The following is a 19,265-nucleotide window of genomic DNA, read 5'->3' as shown; positions in this document are numbered from 1 at the left end:
CTGGGAATTGGTGGTGCATGCCTTTAATTTTGGGAGACAGGTGGATCTCTGTGAGTTTGAGGCCAGCCTGGTCTACAGAGCTAGTTCCAAGACAGGTTCCAAAGCAGTAAATACAGAGAAAACCCTATCTCCAAACAAACAAACAAAAACATTAAATGCGTGACTAAAACAATCCTCAAAAGCTCAAAGCACCGAAGGTGGGGGCAGGAAACACTTCCCACATACTTCAAAAATGGACCTAGTTCTAAGCTGCAACAAGGATTGAGGATCGAGGGCTTCACAGAAGAGGGCACCTTCAGTCAGACCTTGTAATGTTTATGTTAAGACCTGAAAGAACAATCCAGAAAGAACTGAATGAGAATTGGAGATTACAGTGAAAAAAATAGATCAGCTCTGGGTATAGCAGGTTCCAGCGCTTCTTGCCAATAGTAAAAGGTAAACGGTTCAGCCACAGGTCTAACAAAAGCCAAGTGGATATGCAAGTCAAAGGAATTTGGGGGTACCAAACTGAAGATAAAAAGGAATCCCCCATTAAATCTTCGATGATCCTTCCATAGCAGTAGTTTCCATGGCTTTTTCAAAAATCCTTTAAGCCCAGTACTCAAGAAGCAGTGTAGCCTCAGTCCTAAATCAAAGCCTCATACCCCTGAGGGCAGGGGATGAACGGTAAACACCTTCCCATTTCTGCAGGGGGACTCAGTACCACAGGCTGCTGCCACAGCAGTTTATCTCATCTACTTACTAGGACTCCAAGGGAAGGGCAGCCCCAACCCAAAAGCTGAAGACTCCAAAAGCACATCTTCTGTGATATTATCAGAATAGGAAACATAAGACCCCAAGACAACATGTACCAAGTATTACTGTTCATGTTTCTTAATTTTGCAAGACACTGAGCAGTTTCTGAAAATTGTGACAATTTATTGTAAAATAATGTCAAGACATCATAGCCAGCACTAAATATAGCGATACACATATGCACCCACCCACCAGATACCCCACATACAAAAAGAGCAAATTTGACCAAACTTTGGTCTGTCATACCAATTATGCTGACTTGTACTCTGCTAAAACACAAGAGACACATCATTCTAGGAGACACAGGATTTAAGAAAAGGGCTGATGTGTAACATACACCCAAAAGACCCTGAGAACAGTAGCAATCGGCAGAAAGACAGAGTGAAGAAACAGTTACAGCATCAGTAAGAAAACTCATTTAAAATGCCAATGCTGGATTGGAGAGAGAGCTCAAAGGTTAAGAGCACTGGGTAGCTCTTCCAAAGGACCAGAGTTCAATTCCCAGCAACTACATGGATGGTCACAACCATCTCTAGCTCCAGTCCCAGGGGATTTGATGCTCTCTTCTGCCTTCAGAGTGTACTGCACACTGTTGGTGTACAGACATTCATCCTCAAAAAGAAAAGGCCATGGTAAACTACACCTGGGAAACTGAAGGTAAAAGTAGTTGTAATAACAAACAGGCAAACTGAGCCGGTGGGCAAGTAGTATGCAGAGGAGTCAGGGAGAAACATTTTGTTTTAAGGGTCAGAGAGGGACATCAAACACAAGTCCGATACATGGCTTTAATTTGGTCATCTTTAATACAATGTTTGGAATTTATGCTCTGTACTCAATCAAGTGATTATGACTTTAATAAGCATAAAATCCTACCATAGGACCAATGCCACCAGTAAGCCCCTGGCTGCTACATCATTTACCATCCCAAGGACTTCCCTTTCATGTAGTAGTTGATGGCTAAGTCATTTCGTTCTCTGTCTGCAAAGCATGTCACTGTCAGCACGGGGATGCATGCTCTCTACAACACTGGCATTGCTACAGCATTAAGCCAGAGATGCCCTGAGGCCAGCAGTCTATGCCCATCCTGAGGGGAGCTATAGAGATGGTTCACAGGTGTCACCAATCCTGAACATGAGCAGGAACAATAGCAAAATGGCTGAGTGAATTCAAGTGCGTTACTTTATCCAGGGCCGGGGAAATGTACAAAAGCAGACATAAATAAATAAGGCAGAGTACATTTAAAGGTCAAATGTCACTCACAACATGCCCTTGATGAAGAACACTTTTGTCTAAGCAAAGTTTTGTTATGCAATAAATGACACTAATTACCAAAATCTTTCAAAACACCCAACTTTCAAAAGTCCCAAGTCTGATTTATTAAACAGCAGAAAAATAGTAACAGTTTTAGACGGTGCTACAAAGAACTGGAATATTAACAGCAATAGGGACAGAAGAATTTGACTACTGTACAAGGGCACGAAGCCTCCCCACCCCAAACAATTACAGAGTACACAGAGACATTGCTGTTATGACAGGAAACAGAGATCCACACACTAGACGGAGTCTCCAATGACTACAGCAGCCCTTGGGGGAAACAAGTGTTTGTAGGAAGCAAAGCTTTCCACAGAGAAACAACTTCCACCAGATGATTATGTAGACCTGCAATGAAGAAAACACAGTTCAGAGGATCCACTTAGATGTCACACTAAGTTCTTACTAGAAATCTTACAAAATAAAGACAAGACCTTTCTCTGTCCCAGAAGAATGTTTTAAAAGTACACTGTGGGTAAAATAAACTTCAGTAAAGGTCTACATCCTATCCAGAGATGCACATTTACAAATAAAGCACATCACAGTTAAGAAGCCTGACAACAGAAACCCTGGAACTACTTAAGACAGGCCAAGCTAAGTTCGTGTTCTGCTACAAGACATTACATCAAAATGAATCTCATTCTCATTTCTTTTTAACCTTTAATCACCAGCGGCTGGGCAACTGAAATGGACATGAGAACTATATAAATGTCAGAGAAATATGTAAACCTCATTAATGTTTCCAAAAATTCATTTAGCGATAGAAACAGGTCCAGATAGATGCCTGTCTAAATGTACTGCAATTACGTTACAGTGACTTTCCCAAATGCACAGATATGCTCTGTCTTCTCTCAGCTCATTACTGACTCAAACAATTTGCCCTTCTGGGATCAATTGTTTGCTAATAAATAATTGTTTACAGTCACAAAATGATGTTAGGAGGTTTTCTTATTAGTTTTCCTCCTGCACCCTAATAAGATTGAAAACTAGCTGAGTCCCAAGAGTCTAACCTTAACCTCGCTTTGTTTAACAGCCCAGGAAATGATGAACCATCTGCTTCAGAAAATAATGGACGGCCAAGAGGAAATATTGTTTAATTGTAGATTAACCTCCTCATGAGGCAGTCTGAAGCAGCTTTCGAATTACCAACTATCACCAGCAAAGAAATCAATGACTCAAGAGCCTTCTCCTTTACCATTTAAGGTCCAGAAAGAACACAAAGGGATTTTTATTACTCCTATTTACAAACATTTCCACACCAGAAACAAAAATCAAGGTCAAGACTGCTTCTCAAAACTGCAGTCCCTGCCCTCCAATCCCATTTGCCAAAATACCTTTAATGTAGCAAACCATCAAACCACTGAAAGAGAAAAAAATAAGAAAAACCTCTTTTCCTTTATTTTCAGGTTCTTAAAAAATTAAAATTAGCATTTCCCTGTTAAGTTATAAATCCACCACTGGGGAGGACCAATTAATTGTTTTATTATCAACATGGCATTTAAATAAATGAAATCTTGTCAAGAACATGGTAACCTACAAGTTCAAAAGAAAAAAAGAACAGCAGGAGATCAAAATGGCCGGCCAGAACAATAAATATAAATGTGACAGATTAAATGTAAACACAGTCCTTATCCAACAGGCTCCACATTCTAAAACTGACCTAGAAAAGCACACACATTACTCCTGTGAAATGCTCTGTTCCTACAAAGAGGCCCAACAAATTTAGCAAGGGCACTTCAGAAAGTCACAGAAGTCCAACACACATTTCTTTATCACAAATATTTCCTGGGAATTTCCTTTGAGGACCTGAGAACAGGGACAAGGATGAGGACAAGACACGTGGGGCAGGCACTGCATGGTGTACTATGTCCTAAGCCCCTGTGTTCTCAGATCCTACAAAAGATCACTAATTAAAAGACTGTCCTGCCACTGCCAAAAACCCTAGATGGCCCCTTTCAGTCAACAGTGAGGACCCACAGCTAGCAATATCTCTGAAAATTTCAAAAGTAAGAAAATATGCTATGCTAGGCAAGGCCATATTACTCTGGGCCTCCAATAAGACCCAAAGACCATTCGCCTCTGTAAATATTACAGAAACAATCTCTGGACAGGGAAGATTTTTTTTTTTTGGGTCAGTTCAAATTCTTAAATATCTTAAATAGAATTTACTAAAATAAATTATTCTTGAATTCCTCAACTTAATTTTAAAGCAATGAGCTAGTAGTAACTTCAGAGATTCAAATAATAGAGCCTATTCAAGAAGAATGAGAGTTTGACATTCTTCTCTACAAAACAACTAGGCACAATTTTATCCATCAGACGTCTATCAACCTACGGATATTGAAAGCTTGGGAGAACAAGATAAAATCACCTCCAACCCTACAGTCAGCTGTAATATCGAGCAGGCATCAACAATGCTATTCATGAATTTAGAAAAATTAATAAGTCCTGGGTTGAATGCAAGAAAAGGCTTCAATCCAGGTGAAGCATACTCACTTGGGCTTTGTTTCTGCATCTGTCACTTGGCGAATGAAGATACCATCTTCAGGATGCTCCGTGTCATCCATTTCATACATATAAGATGATGCTATTGCAAGCATAGTTCCGTCATTACTGAAGGCCAGAGACGCAATGCTAGTGGGGTATCGATGGAACTGGCACAGTCGCTTTTTGTTAAATGGGTCCCAAATATTTACAAATCCATCAGAACCACCTGCAAGTAATGTAATTTGTTAAAATGGCTCTTTGTACCAAGGCAAACAAACTCTTAAGATTCTGCCTGAGCATAAAACAGTAAAACTCAGCTCAGGCCTGTGTGTCATACTTCACCTGTGGCAAATGTATTGTGGATATTGTGAAAGGAAATGGCGTTGACTGGGTAAATCTGCTCAATGTTGTTTTCCTTTAGCCTGTGACACTTGAAGGCATACTTCTTCTTCTGAACCTCGGGGCTTGGGTCCAAGTATTCAACCGCCACTCGGCCTTCAATGGAGCTCAACACATAACCCTGCCGAGAGAGCAGAGGCCCAAAATGGCAAAACCTGCCTTCCAGAGAGCACATGAGGTCTCCAATTCAATCCATAAAGAGGACTAGTTCAGAAATGAAAGTTCAGCCAGGTTTAATAAAGGACTAGAGCTGTACTGACAGTCTTGACCCCTCTATAAAAAGCTAAGAACAACAATACCTCTGCTTCATAAGAAATGGTGCCATCCTTACTCGATTTCTCCACACTATGAGTGCCTAGCACACTGCAACCAAAAACGACTCGTCAAATCTAAACAAAAATTTTTAAGTTTTAGCACCCTTTGTCTCCTGTCCTGAACTCCAATCTGTTGCCTCAGTTAAAACCTCCTCTCCATCTTAAGTACGATGCCCCCTCATCAAGAGGCTGTGCCAGTAACTCAGTTTCAGCTCAGCTGGCCCTGCATTTACTACAGTGAGTCAGGTTTGCATAAACCAGACTGTGAGCAACCATCAAGGCTGCTTCCCAGTTTCAAACTCGTTTACATCTTCCCTTGAAACAACATAGTTTTGAAAAAATAATGCAATAACTATGAAATTTATGCTTTTTACATCTTTACATTTTGGTCAAGATATTTTTTTGAAAAGTTATTCCCAAAAACTGCTCACAGAAAATGAACTGACATACTCCAATTTTTTTCATTATTTGTTTTATGCGCAGGCATGTGTATGTGTGTGCAGATACTTATGAGTGGAGGGCAGAGGGCAACTTGCAACAGTTGGTTCTCTCCTTACAATACATGGATCCCAGGGCTAGAACTTAGGGCATCATCTTGGCAGCAAGCTCCTGAGCCATCTCCTTTTTTTTTTTTTTTTTTTTTTTTTTTTAATAAATCCTACTTTAAGCATTCATCATAAAAGCAAAGTTAATCCTACAGAAAAATTTAAATATAGGCACAAAAACATTTTTGTAATGCAACTATGTTTTAATCACATTTAAACCTTTGTAAGTTTCATTCATTGCAGCTAATTGTCTATAGTCCTTATTGTTCCTTTAAAAGAACTGTGATTACATCACCACTTGAGGTTCAAGGTGAGACAAAGAATCAAAAGAACTTCCTGCCCCATATTCCACAGCAGCTAAAGGACAGCCCTGATTCCAAATACATCTACTTCTTTAAGTGAAGTTTTCTCTTTAAAAAAAAAAAGAAAAAGAAAAATCCTACAGCAGCTCACCCCACAACCAATTGCCCTTCTATTTCTTGGGACAGTGTCTCACTTTATAGCCCATGATGGCCTTGAACTCACACTCTTCCTGCTTCAGACTTCTAAGTGCTATGATTATAGGAATACACCACTGAGGCTAACCTCCCCTTATAGCTTTAAGGAGTGCTAATAAAAGGGAGCTTACTAATATTTTAAAGAAATGATGGAAGGAGACCCACTCAGTACATCATGAGATAGTCATCATATGAGACACTACCTAGCCTCAGCAGCATTCTTAGGACAAAAAAGAAAAAAAAAAAAAAAAAAAAAAAAAAAAAAAAAAAGAAGAAAATATTAAAGCTCTCTTGTTAAGTGAGAGAAACAACTCTGCTAATAGTAGGATTAAAAAACACAAAGGCAGGCATCCATATCTGCAACCCTAGCCTTGGAGAAGCTGAGACTAAAGGAATGTAAAAATGACACTAACCAGGGTTACATTTTTTTTTAAAAAGCAAATTCTATAAACCTAAATTTCCAAATTTAGGCTTTGATTGGTTTATAAATTGAAATATCTTAAACTCTTTGATACTGCATACTTACTAAGCATCCCATACCAAAACCAGCACTAAGATCTATTCCAAGCACTTGACCATCAACATCTTCCCTAAATGTGGGGTTAAGTTATTCTCCTTTAACACGCAGTTAGTTGTCTTTAAAAGATTATGGAGAGCAGACCCAAGGCAAATTTCATGTCACCACTCCTTGGAAATTGAAGAAAAGGAGGCTGTGGGGACCAGTACCTGCTTATTTGGGAAGGCACGGATGCAGCGAGTCTGGTACTTCAGGCTGGATTCCCTGCGCTGCTGCACATAGCCCATATTCCTCAAGTCCCACACCAGCACTCGGCGGCCTGCTGTACCCACAATCAGCCTGTCCCCGGACACTGATAGGGTATACACCTTTTAGGAAACATGAAAACTTGATAATCATCATCTACTTCCTGAAAAATAATATTTTGCTCCCACAGTCCGTTTAATCCTAAAACCATAAACAAGCTAGCTGAATAGGTTCCCAGAGCAAGTGTCCACTTTAGACATAAGTGAGGTGACTTACATAAACTGTGCACACCCAGTACATATGGATAAGTATGAAGTACACTCCAACTAAGCTTGTAGATACTTTTAAAGACAAAACACTCTATTATGACATTTCCCTCAAAATTTCTTGCCTTATTTAAGATAAAAAGTATTAAACCCATTGAAAACAGGACAATCAAGTCAAAATGTCTTTCAGAGAGCTTCTGGCTTTTTGTCAAAGAATTATTATCATTGTTTTCCATGACCAGACCAGCTTTTCAAAGATTTCATTAGGCAACTCTGAAACTCTTGGCATCTCCCAGCCGTTTCCCTGAGGGAAAAGGTCTTTCTAGGAACACTGAAGAAAGCATCACTAACAGGCTGTTTGTGGCTTTGCAGCACAAACTCAAAATGAAAAGATAAGGAGAGCTGCCCTTAGCTGCACTGCACACAATAAAGCTAACCCTTAGGCTCTGATGTCATCATGTTAAAGAGGTAAACTCTGCTTAAGGGGATAAAAACAAACAAAAACCTTAAAGCCTTTTATCTCCTCAAAGCTGCTATTTTTCTCCCTCATAATGTCTTTTCTTCAATATTTAAGCTTCCACAAAAACACCTTATAAGAAATCATAAATTTCCTGCAAGCAAAACATTTAGGGGCTTACTTACAAATAAGATGTTACATAGACACCAGAGGGAGCAAATTCATGAAAGAGCAGCAAAAAGTGTCCTCCTAACCAGAATTATTTCCTTAAAAATCTAGATCTGCAGTCTACATAGTCTATAAGAGTGTTTAGTGTTGACTTTCAACCCCTGCAGAATTACTAATAAAAAAGGTAGAGGAGCCATGGTATGGTAAGACATCCTTTTAACCCTCAATAACCAAGCCATACATACAGTTGATAATCACCAGTATGTTAATGCAGACCACCAGCCAAGGAACAACTAATGAAACTGAAGGAAAAATAACAATTTAAAAGAAATTGAAATATACATAATGATTGCATAGTTAAGAATATTATATGTATTCAGAAAGCCAGTGTTTCAAAAAAAAAAAAAGAAAATTAATCTATAATATATGAAGTGCTAAACTTAAAAAATAACCAGAAAGATCAATGTATAACAGTACAATTTTATCAGGAACTTACCTTAAATCTTTACTATACGGGTGACACCCAAGCTTCTAAAACTGCTTTCTATCCCCACTCATCATAAATCAAGAAAAACCACTGTCATGCTACTGACTAGGTATATACATTTATCAAAGAAAGTATTAAAAAAAAGTGACATAATGAACCTTGCTGAACCAATAAGCAGCTTGATTCAGTGTGGCTGTCCATTATATGATATTCTGTCAGCAATTTATCACCGTTCTTAACATGTTACATACAACCATAAATCAAAACTAGAAACAATGCAATTATTTTATTCTGAACAAAGGTCTTGCCAGTAGATTCGACTGAGATGTGACAAAAATAATGGCTCTTTGGACACACTGCTGTATATAATAACAGCTAACAGAGCCGAACAGTATATTTACACTAGGGAAATAGACGCAAGTGAAGAATACCTTTAAACTGCTAAAACAATCCATCTTTTAAATTAACTATCCTCTGATAAAAGTCTGATGAGGATACAGCTTAAGTATGTTTATCAAACAGACCAGGAAGTCAGAAGACAGAAAGTTGGTTTTAAAAAGCTCATTCACAAGGAAAATCAGTTTTCTCCAGGGACAGGACCTGATAGGTCATCCAAACCTAAGTGGACAGTCATAAACACATGTATAAACAAACAACACTAAGTGAATTCGGTCGCTTGTGTGTATGCATGTATTCATGTGTACAAAACAATAATAATTATAGAAGAGGCCATGAACCTCAGAGAGAGTAGAGGAAGTAGGAGAGGGAAAAGGGATAGAAAAGATGTAAAAAATACAGTGTACTCAAGTATGAATTTCTAAGAAAGAAAGAAAGAAAGGAAGGAAGGAAGGAAGGAAGGAAGGAAGGAAGGAAGGAAGGAAGGATGGATGGATCATGGCTACAAATGATTTTATAATCCAAAGGTAGAGATTGCCAAACTGGATTGAAAAAAATAAAACAAACAAACAAAAAAGAACCCTCAAGACCCAACTATGGTACGGTCTATGGGAAATACAATTTAGATTCAAAGTATTTAAAAGCTCCATTTACTACAAGCCTTCAAATTACATCTGCCAGCATTTAAATACACACACAGCAATAAAAGCCAGAGAACACATCTCTCTCACTGAAATCGAAATGATAACCCCTTTTATTCTCAACTGTCAATTAAAATGGTACCTCAAGTCACAACTGAAAATGAGTGATGCTTCGTGCCATTTTTTTTTGTGTGGGTTGTCAAGCTGAGTTTAAGACAGCCCGCCTCTATAAATGGCTTCTCTGAAAAGGTAGTGAGTCACTCACTTCTCAGACCTAAAGCTTAACAATAATGGAATGAGAATGTAAGTTGTGCTCTCTAGCCCAAATTTAATAACTGACAGAAAAAGATGACCAAAACTGAAAAGTTTTCCCATCACATTAAAGCATGTCTATGCAGCTAGGTTTCTAAAACAGGCAGCCAGTTTACCCTAACCAACAGCATATTCATCAAACATGTACCAAAACAAATTATCCCAATGAGCACAGCACCCCTAATGGACATAAAAACCCTACCTTTTCTGGCTGAGAGAAGGTCCCAGCATTACAAGGAGTTCTGGGATCCCACAGTTTAACTGTCTGATCCCAACTTCCAGTAACCATCACATTCACTTCCGGACAGTACTCCACACATCTGATAGGGGCATCGTGAGTTCCGACAAGATTTTCTATTGCAAAGAAAAATAAAATAAAAACAACACATCTAGCTTTACTATCTCAACTAACTAGGATACCTTGAATGAACTAAAGGGACTTTCAACTAAAAGGCATCTGTCTCAATCAACTCCAAAGAAATGTCTGCATTGGAACAAGCTCTCCGTGACTACAAAGTTACCCATTCCTGTGTAATTTACTTCACACTGCACAGGTAAATACCATAGCAAGCAAATAGCACAGCTGCTTTGAATCTCCAACTGTATTAAGATGGTGCTTCCTTATTAACTAGATCCTAGATTTTATACAAACACTTGTTTAACTCTGCTTTTGTTTGTAACTAGTACAACATTTGGCACATTGTAGGGGCTCAAGAAATACTTGTTGAATGAACAAGCAAGTGGAAGTCTCTGGTTTCCTGTACCCTGACAATACTTTCTTCATATTAAGCCAATGCTTGTAAGAAATGGTTACTGGATTTGAAACGTTTACTTTGTTCTCAATGTAAGGCCAAATTTCTACTACCTAATTTCTTTCCTGTCAATTTCAACCTTTATAGTAGCTCATTTGTTCATTCACTCAGTCAACATCTATTAAACATATACTATGTGCCAAACCCCATGTAACATAAAGATACAAGGTAACGAGATATAGCTCAGAGATATAGCTCAGGCTAGTGCTTGCCTAGCATGTACATAACACACACAAAAAGTCACTTTCATATACAGGCCTCTTCCAATGAAGCACTATTTTTTCTCCTTGAGATAGTCACATGGAGCTTAGGCTAGCCTCAAACTGGCTACGTAGCTGAGGCTGGCCTTCAATTTCTGATCCTCCTGCCTCCCCCTTCCCAGTGCTGGGATTACAGAAAACACCACCACACCCAGCTCGGACATGCTTCTGTAACCATCCTCCCACTGTTCATCACAGTCCCTAGGTAGTTACATCAGGCCATCTCTGCCAAGCATACCTACATCCAGTGTAGGGCAAGCAAGCAAAGTTCAGAGGGCTATGTATAGCTGGGTTCATTCCCGTTTCTGCCTCAGTGAAATCATAAAAACTCTTAAGAAATGTTTTTACACATGCAACTGAAACACATTCTCTAGCTAAGAATACAAAAGCTACCCTAAGGTAAGCGGAACTGACTAGTGTGCTGCATTTTTAAAACACACTTGACTCTAGTTTGTGAAAAGACCACCCTAAAACATCAAACAGTCCTAGGAAATCCTGACAAATCACAGACCGTGGCTCCAGTCCACTCTTAAAGACTTCTAAAGGTAATGGTCAAGTGCTTCAGTGACACGGGTGACAGTGCTCAAAATAGACTTTATGAAAAACACGCTCCATTTGTGTTAACTCAAATTCAAAAAGCTTATTATCAAAGCCACTTTCCACCTTCACCTAAGCCATCGAAACCAACTACTTATCCTGAGTAATCACTTCTACACTAGCGTGATAGCAAAGGAAAACTGATAAAATGCCGCCATATTACCTTGATCGGTATTCAAATCGTGCATTTTCAGTTGATGGTCTAATCCTCCACTCCAGGCATGTGTTGGATCCTATAAAATAAAGTTTTGTTTTGGCTTGGTTTCTTGAGACAGGGTCTCACTGGTAGCCCTGGGGATCCTGTAACTCACTATGCAGAACAGGCAGGCCTCAAAACTCAGAGGCCTCTGCCTCTGGGATTAAAGGCTTGGCCATCACACCCAGCCCCTTAAATTTTGAACCATTTCCAAGTAACAAAGCTTTAACAAGCATTTCAAAACTGCTATTTCTACAGCCAACTGTTTGGGTTATGTCCAGAGTGACCAAAACTAGGAAGTAAAAACGCAAGTGATCGCCAAAACGATTAAGGAGCAGCTTTATCTTGATTGACACCAGCAGCTAATTAGATATTTACTTTCCACCATTCCTTTTAATAAGGTAGCTAAATTAGTATTGCTGAGAACTTCAAATACAATTATCCTATGTCCAGAAAAGTTTACCCAAGTCTGAACTTTAAAAACGGAGGTTGAAACTGCGATGAAACCAAACCATGGTAGCAAGCTCAAAACCAGGCTAAAGCAAAGCACTCCAGAACACTATCAACTGTCCGAATACTCCAAATCGTGTATGGGATGCTACTGGCACTGCCTACACTAACTCAGTAAGGGGACGGGAGAAGAAACTGAGTCCACCTACGTAGAAGGCGCAGTCCAAGACTGCACCAGTGTGCTGGTACTTGAGTCGCATGGAGTTGGCGGGCACATCGTATAGGCGCACAGACGTATCCCAGGAGGAGACCAGGAGGAACTGGGAGGTGTTGGGGCTGAACTTGACCGAGGAGATGCCATCCTCGGGTGGCTGATTGAGCTTGAATTCGTTCGAACCCGTCATCTGCAGAATAAACGCTAAGTCTGAGTCCCTCACCGGAGCCAACAGAGGTCAGCCGGGTCTGCGCCTGCGCAGAGCCGGGGTCCGCCGTACTCTAGACTGGCCGCCAACCCGCTCCCGCCGAGCTCTACCCCGCCCGGCCTCCTTCCCTGCCCGCGGATTCCCCAAGTAATACACAATGGACGCCAACCGGATCCCCCTGTGCATTGACCCGCCGGGTGCAGGCCGTGAACCCCACTCCACCCACCCTCGTCCTCGCCCTCACCCGGACCTCTACCTCGTGTTAGCTTAAGCAACGTTTCCGCACCGGCCACTAACGCCCCGTTTCTCTCCGAGCACTCGCAGGCCAGCGGAGGAGGCGGAGAGGAAGTCCCGGAGCAGGACTATCATTGGCTGATTTCGAACGCCAACGGCTCGATCTCGGCCGCTAATTGGTTCGATCTGCTGCTCGCGTCATTACCGTAGTCATCCTGTTCCGGCTCAAAGGGAAAGCGCGTTATTTTTCCGTTCACGGGGTCTTACTACTACCACGCCGAGGTTACGTCGCTGAAGCTGCGCAGGGAAACTACAACTCCCAAGTCTGCTCAGATCAAGGAGGCACTCATGCCCGCCCACATTTGTATGCTGCATGCTGGGAGATGTAGTCCTCCTGGGGCTGCCTGCCTGACCATCCACAGACTTGGAGGCAGGAAAGATGTTTTATCTAGCTTTGGTTGTGACAGAGGAGAAGGGGTCCTCTGTCTCTCAGACACAGAATCCCGTCTTGGTTGATAAAGAGCTAAATTAGTATTTTCTTTCTGAGAATGTCATGGAATTAACCCAAACTGAACATACTGAAGGAAATAAGCTCTAGCCGATCAAATGCATTATTTGCCTTCATTGTGAACTAGAGTCTCATTTTCCTTGAGTTCTAGTGATCTATTTCTATCGTTTTTTAAAATCTCTTTACAGTTATCAAGCAGTATAGATGGAATGCCAGGCTTGGCAAGAGGCTTTGGGGATATAAATTCAATCAAACTATTCCTTGTTTTAGAGGAATACCACATCCAAAAAGATAAACAGTAGGACAGACTTCCAATATTTCAAAGCTCAAACAGAATCTTTTAGGGATGCTCATCATAGGTTCTCTCCCCTTCTACCCTGCCATACCATGAGAGCTGCAGGCTCAGTTTGCTACATTTTTGTTTTTAAAATCCTCCAGAAATATGAGAATCAAAGGAGTTGCCTCAGTGACAAGAAATTGTTTTGGTTCTGTGAAAGAAAAGCAGTACTTGACAAACAGAATATGGTGGCTGGCATACTGGCATGCAAAATATTACCGCGAGTTTCTATTTAATCCTTGCCACAACTTCGTTTTCACTCCCCCTCTGTTTTTAGACAGTCTTTTTAATTTGTAATTTTTGTGAAATAGAAAGTTGTTGCTAGGATTAAGCTATTTAAATTTCAAGGTATGTTAATAAGGGCAAAATGATCTCTAGGTATGCACATATTCTGAACTAAATGCACGTAAGATTCCTGACACATCACACACACACACACACACACACACACACACACACACACACAGAGCCTTTCTCCTATTGTCCTGATGATGATTATTATGGCTAAATTATTCTGGACCTCTTCAGATAGTTTTAGTATTTCATTCTCTCTCTCTTTCTCTCTCTCTCTCTTCTTTCACCAAATCAATGACCAAGTTCAATTTTTTAAAATGCAGTGAGTTGTTTTGCATTCTAACTTTAGCAAAATAATTTTCCCTCTTGACTTATTTGCTTCTCTTTCCCAGTTGTTTATTTAATTCTATTAGTGTTTCCAGATTCTGAGCATAAATTACCTGCTAATAAAATCTGAGTGTATTTCATTATCCAGTGTGTGTATGATTCAGGTCCCTCTGGCCATGCAGTTGCAGCCCAACTCTATTTGAGTTTTAAGAAACGTCAATCTTTTAAATCAAGTTTAGAGCCTGAAAGGAGATGGACTATTTTGCTGATTATTCAAATGAATTGATAGACTTGCGATAGGAAATCTGGCAACAATAGAGTCTTGGACATTCACAACACAAATGTAAATTATGTAATATTCAGTCACCTGTTGAAAACACTCCTGGAAACTAATTGCTGTGTTGGGTCACCTGTCACAGCTAATGTCTGGGTGAATGAAGAGAGTCAAATATGTACTGTATGACAACTGGAAAAATGGCTATTCTGTAAATTATTAAGGCCAAATTCAAATTATGTGTGACAGTGACTGGAGGAAGTCACTACCTATAGAGAAAAGCCAGGCTAAAGAAAATATGGTAACCCATACTGTTAAGTCTATCAGCAAATTGTAATCTATGGAAATGCAGACCAAAATTATCTAAATGGATTATTCCTTTACAAGATGTTCCTCTGAAGTAATTTGGTTGTTTCTGTGTGGAATGTTCAAAGGATGCTGTCAGGGAAAGAATACAAAAAGATTATCTAACATGACAACGTTAATGAGATAAAATACACACATTCAATAAACAAGAAGAGAACTAATGTTCTCTCTCTGGCCACCCCAAATTTAGTGTAGAGTCTCAGCAAGTGTTAAGACCACAATACCTGTGGACACAAACACAGCTAAAATGAAATAAATGGAAGTGGACCAACCTAGTACTGGCAGGTGCGTTCTTGAATAGCATCCATTTGATGTCACCTTGGAGTAGTTGCAGGTTTTATGAGATATAACATGATAAGAAGAAAATGGGCAATGTCAGAGCAAATCTCTTGGACCAGGCATTTTACAAGTAATGGTATAGGTCATGTAAACATTTGCATTCTGTGTATTTCTACAAAATGCAAGTCATTTCGATGCCTCTTGGCACAGAGACAGGTCACTCTGGCAAAGGTTTTCTTCTGAAGAAAGAAATAAGGCCTTGCCACTTCCCACTCCTAGCTCCTTGCACCTGGTCAACCACTGAGGGCAGGCTGCTAGGACCTAGAAACTCCATCTGAGGTCTCCTTCAAGCTTCTGCATCCATTGCTGAGGTTTAACAAGGAACAGGTGGCTACTATCAAAGCGAAGAGAAATCATGCAATTTGCATGATTCCAGTGCCGCTGTTCTCTGGGTGCAGCGCCTCCCCAGCTGCTGCGTGGAGGCAAGTTGTCTGGGTACCGCAGTCCTTAAGCGCCTCCACTGCACCTCAGGGTTCACGTCAGAAACAGCCTCTTGGTGCTGGCCGAAGATCTGATAATTTAGCCAAAGTACAAATTTAACAACTACAAAAAAATGTGGTATATCACCGGTTCCACGAATCCCTCCATCGAAATGTGGCCTTTAGGCATCACCTTCCGGGCCCGCGCATAACACACAACTTGTCATCAGGCAGAGAACTGTGCGCTGCTGCAAGCGGGGTCGCGTGAGGCTTTGGCCCCCAAGCGGGCAATTTCTCGCATACTATGCATTACTCTGCAAAGGAGGACGCCAAGCATGCCGCTAGGCTTCGGCCATTCATGGCGAGCCCAGCTTCCGTCTAGCGGGGGGGAAAAAAAAATTCCTAGCACCGGGGAGATTTTCGCCTTCTTGGCCTGCCTCTCCGCCTTTGTCTTTCTCGGCGCCGGTTTGGGATCTCGATTCCATCCCTGAGTGTACCCCAACCCTCACACCTGAATCGTGGGAACTGTGCTGTCCCAGTAGACAGCTCCAGTCACGTGCTGCCTGGGCAGCCCAATATTCCGACCTTTAACCTCTGAGCCCACCCCCACCCTCATGTAGAGAGTGCAGGACCTTGGTGGCGGGGACACGGGGGGGGGGGGTGGGGAGCAGGAGGATGTAGAGAATCTTGCACGCTCAGAAACCACTCTGTGCCTAGTGTAGCGGGACAATTAATCCTTCCAAGTTAGCAACCATGGTTAAAACGTTTTATTCTTTTTCTCTTTAAAAATATTTACAGATCTGTGCTCTCCTCATTTCACCCCTCAAGAAGAAGGGAATGAAGAGATGTGATTAGTTCAATGACCAAGGCCCCAGGGGGCTCGGCTTGGCTGCGCGTGTGTCCTTATACAAACACACATATACATAAATACGTAACAGGTGTATATATGGGAGAAAAAGTACCCGGTTTGTTGGTGTTCTGATTTTTTTTCCTTGCTACCAGCGGAAACCAATCTAGCTAATATGCCTTTTCCCACCACCACCCGAGAATCTCCCCTTTTAAAAGTTTTCAAACGCGTATGGTTTGGTTTTTGTGTAGAAAGCAGGTTGTTCTGGCGTGAGGAATGTAGATAAATACAAAAACAAAAGTAGGGAAGAGGCCATAAATAAGACATAACGAATACACATGGTGTATTTCTTAATATTTCTGGACACGCGACGCTTTGCTCCGGAGCCCTGGGAAGGATGTCTCCAGCGCCCAGGTGTGCAGGCGATTGCAGACTGCCCGGGGAGCGCCCCGGGAGCCGGAGGGAGGCTCAGTAGTCAAGCTTGTTGTACAGGTTGTAGAGCGGTAAGGCCGAAAGGTTGCTGCTGGGGTAGTAGAGCGGCGCCGGGAAGGCGAGCGAGCGCGGCACCGGCACTCGTAGAAGTGAGCTGTCCCGAAACACCAGCGGCATGCCCACGAGAGTCTGCGCCGACGCGTGTGCCATGTTAGCCGCCTCCAGCTCGGCCGAGAGCTGCCGCTTCCACTTGTTGCGGCGGTTCTGGAACCAAGTCTTAACCTGGGTCTCGGTGAGCTGCAGGCTGGAGGCGAGGCAGGCGCGCTCCGAGCTGCTCAGGTAGCGTTTCATGTCGAAGGTGGACTCGAGCTGGTACACCTGACTGCGGGAGAAGACGGTGCGCGTCTTCTTCTTGGCGGCTCCAGCCTGCCGCTCAGCACCGCCGTCCCGCGGCCGTTCCGGACCCGGAGAGGGCGAGCTCGCCGGTAAGAGCCTCTCTTTCTCTTCCTTAAAGTCCGAGTGAGAAGGAGAAAGGAAAGGCGTGCGCTCCGAGCCCGCAGGCCCTGCGCTTCCGCTGCCCTTGGAGGTACCTAGAGAGTAAGCACATACAGAATGACCATGGAGTTGATACGCCTAGACTCTGCTCTTTCCAAGACCAGGAGGTTGGCCAATGCCTGCATCCTTGGTCCCCTTATAAACAACCCTTTCTTTTTCTGCCTTGTTTTATGAGCGTCCAAAGTCAGAGCCTCGGCCTTTCTAAGCAATAGAAGAGGGTCCCTTATAATCTGAGGGAGTCTGAGGGTCTCTGTTTCCACTCTTACCAAAAAGTATACGTAGTAACAGGTCTGGAGTAGGGACGTTAACTCCATTTTCAAAAGGTGATATTTGACTTGTAAGAACTGAGCTTTATGAGTTGGCATCATTTCACAGGCCGTTTCTTTGGAAGTCAGGCTAAAGACTAACTCCCGGGCTCTCCTCTGTCAGCTGTTGTCAAGAGAAACCCTCTCTGAAACGCACCACTGTCAATCATTTTAGAGTACTGATCACTTGGAGAAAGGACCTAGAGGAGGGAAAAGACCCGAAGAGACTGAAGGACAGACAGAACACCTAGACCAGATCTGCAGAACTCCTCAGGAAAGAAAGCACCCCTTGTGCGAAAGGATTCTGGCCAGCACCGAATGTACCGCCTGCAGAGTTCCTGGCCCACTCCAGTTCACCCTCCTACCAACACAGTCTTCCCCTAAACGCTCCCAACGTTTCTGTACTTCTCCCCAGCGCCCGCCCTTGCCAGGAGGCACCTCTGGTGCATACTCCCCCTCCCCTTGGCCTGGACCCCCAATGGCCCGCTGGGCTGTGGCCAGAGGCTGCCCTGTTCCCGAGTCTCCGACACGCGCACACCGCGTAGGCTCATGCACACTCCGGGACAGACTCCCGACGTGCGATCCTTACCCAGGCAAGGGAAAGGGATCGGGGGATGGTGCTTAGGGCTTGGCTCCTTGGGCCCGTGCGGATCTGGGCAGAAACAAGCCGGCGCTTTCCAGCCTTCGTCCAGCTCCTCCTCTTCCGAGGACACAGACAGGCTGCGTTTCCTGGCTGGCCACCCGGCGGGCTCTCGCGGTGCCTCGGAAGGGCCCCCGCCCAGGATAGACTGGATGGTGAAGCTGGAGACGCCACCAGCCGCCGGACATCCCTTCCCCACATCTTCCTTGCTGCCCATCCTGGGTTCATAAGAAATCGGAGGAAACCAAGAACTCCCTTTAGAGCCGGTCTGGGTGGAAGGTGGTGCGGGCAGGCAGGAGAGGGGGAGGGGCGGGAGGGAAGGCAAGGGGAGGGGGCGACTAGGCTGGCAAGGAGTCCCTTATGTGCCAGGACGCGCAGACACCGGACCGCTGCGCTCGGGTTCCTGCCGGCCCAGCTCTGGGTGAGCTCGCCCAGCTCCGGTGCCAATGTCCCTTCCTCGCCAGCCAACTCCACCGGTCTCGGGCGACGCGGAGGCTGCGCGGCCTCATTTGCATAGAGGTTACCCGACCGCGGCCAATCGCAGCGCCGCCGAGCGGCCCCGGAATTTTTTAAAAAGCTGGGGCCGAGCGTGCAACACTGGGGAGCTCCTGGAGCTCGCCTAGTACGGGACCCGTTTTGGCTCTGCCCAGCCCAGGGCGTATGGGACGGGAGGCAGCTTAGATTGCAGCCTGGATTTCTGATCTCACCCTGACTCGGGCCCCTGTTTCTCCGGAGGCAGGGACAACGCGGGACTTCGAGCCAGTGGGGCTCTCTGGCATCCAAGATGCTTCCCTTAGGCTGCAGCCAACCTCC

General features: G+C 43.2%; 2 protein-coding genes across 3 annotated transcripts; both read right to left on the bottom strand.

The window, feature by feature from the left end:
* Positions 1–850: 850 nt before the first annotated feature.
* Bub3 (BUB3 mitotic checkpoint protein) lies at positions 851–12,991 on the bottom strand. The gene is made up of 8 exons (XM_051193180.1): positions 12,832–12,991; positions 12,363–12,557; positions 11,671–11,740; positions 10,041–10,192; positions 7,075–7,233; positions 4,936–5,113; positions 4,603–4,819; positions 851–2,454 (listed from the first exon to the last, which is right to left on the bottom strand). The coding sequence occupies exons 2-8, from the start codon at positions 12,555–12,557 to the stop codon at positions 2,445–2,447; spliced, it is 981 nt and encodes a 326-aa protein (XP_051049137.1). The 5' UTR covers positions 12,832–12,991; the 3' UTR covers positions 851–2,444.
* A 3,769-nt stretch (positions 12,992–16,760) lies between these two features.
* Positions 16,761–19,265, bottom strand: Hmx2 (H6 family homeobox 2). 2 transcript variants are annotated; one of them, XM_051192058.1, is made up of 3 exons: positions 19,160–19,265; positions 18,402–18,670; positions 16,761–17,542 (listed from the first exon to the last, which is right to left on the bottom strand). In XM_051192058.1, exons 2-3 carry the CDS (start codon positions 18,667–18,669, stop codon positions 16,989–16,991), a joined length of 822 nt encoding a protein of 273 aa, XP_051048015.1. In that variant the 5' UTR covers position 18,670; positions 19,160–19,265; the 3' UTR covers positions 16,761–16,988. The 2 variants fall into 2 exon arrangements, with proteins under 2 accessions (XP_051048015.1, XP_051048014.1); XM_051192057.1 differs by lacking the exon at positions 19,160–19,265 and having other exon boundaries at positions 18,402–18,909.

Source organism: Phodopus roborovskii, unplaced genomic scaffold (assembly GCF_943737965.1).
Source record: "Phodopus roborovskii unplaced genomic scaffold, PHOROB, whole genome shotgun sequence".
NCBI classification, from domain to species: domain Eukaryota; kingdom Metazoa; phylum Chordata; class Mammalia; order Rodentia; family Cricetidae; genus Phodopus; species Phodopus roborovskii.
This window is presented reverse-complemented; position numbering and strand designations above follow the sequence as displayed.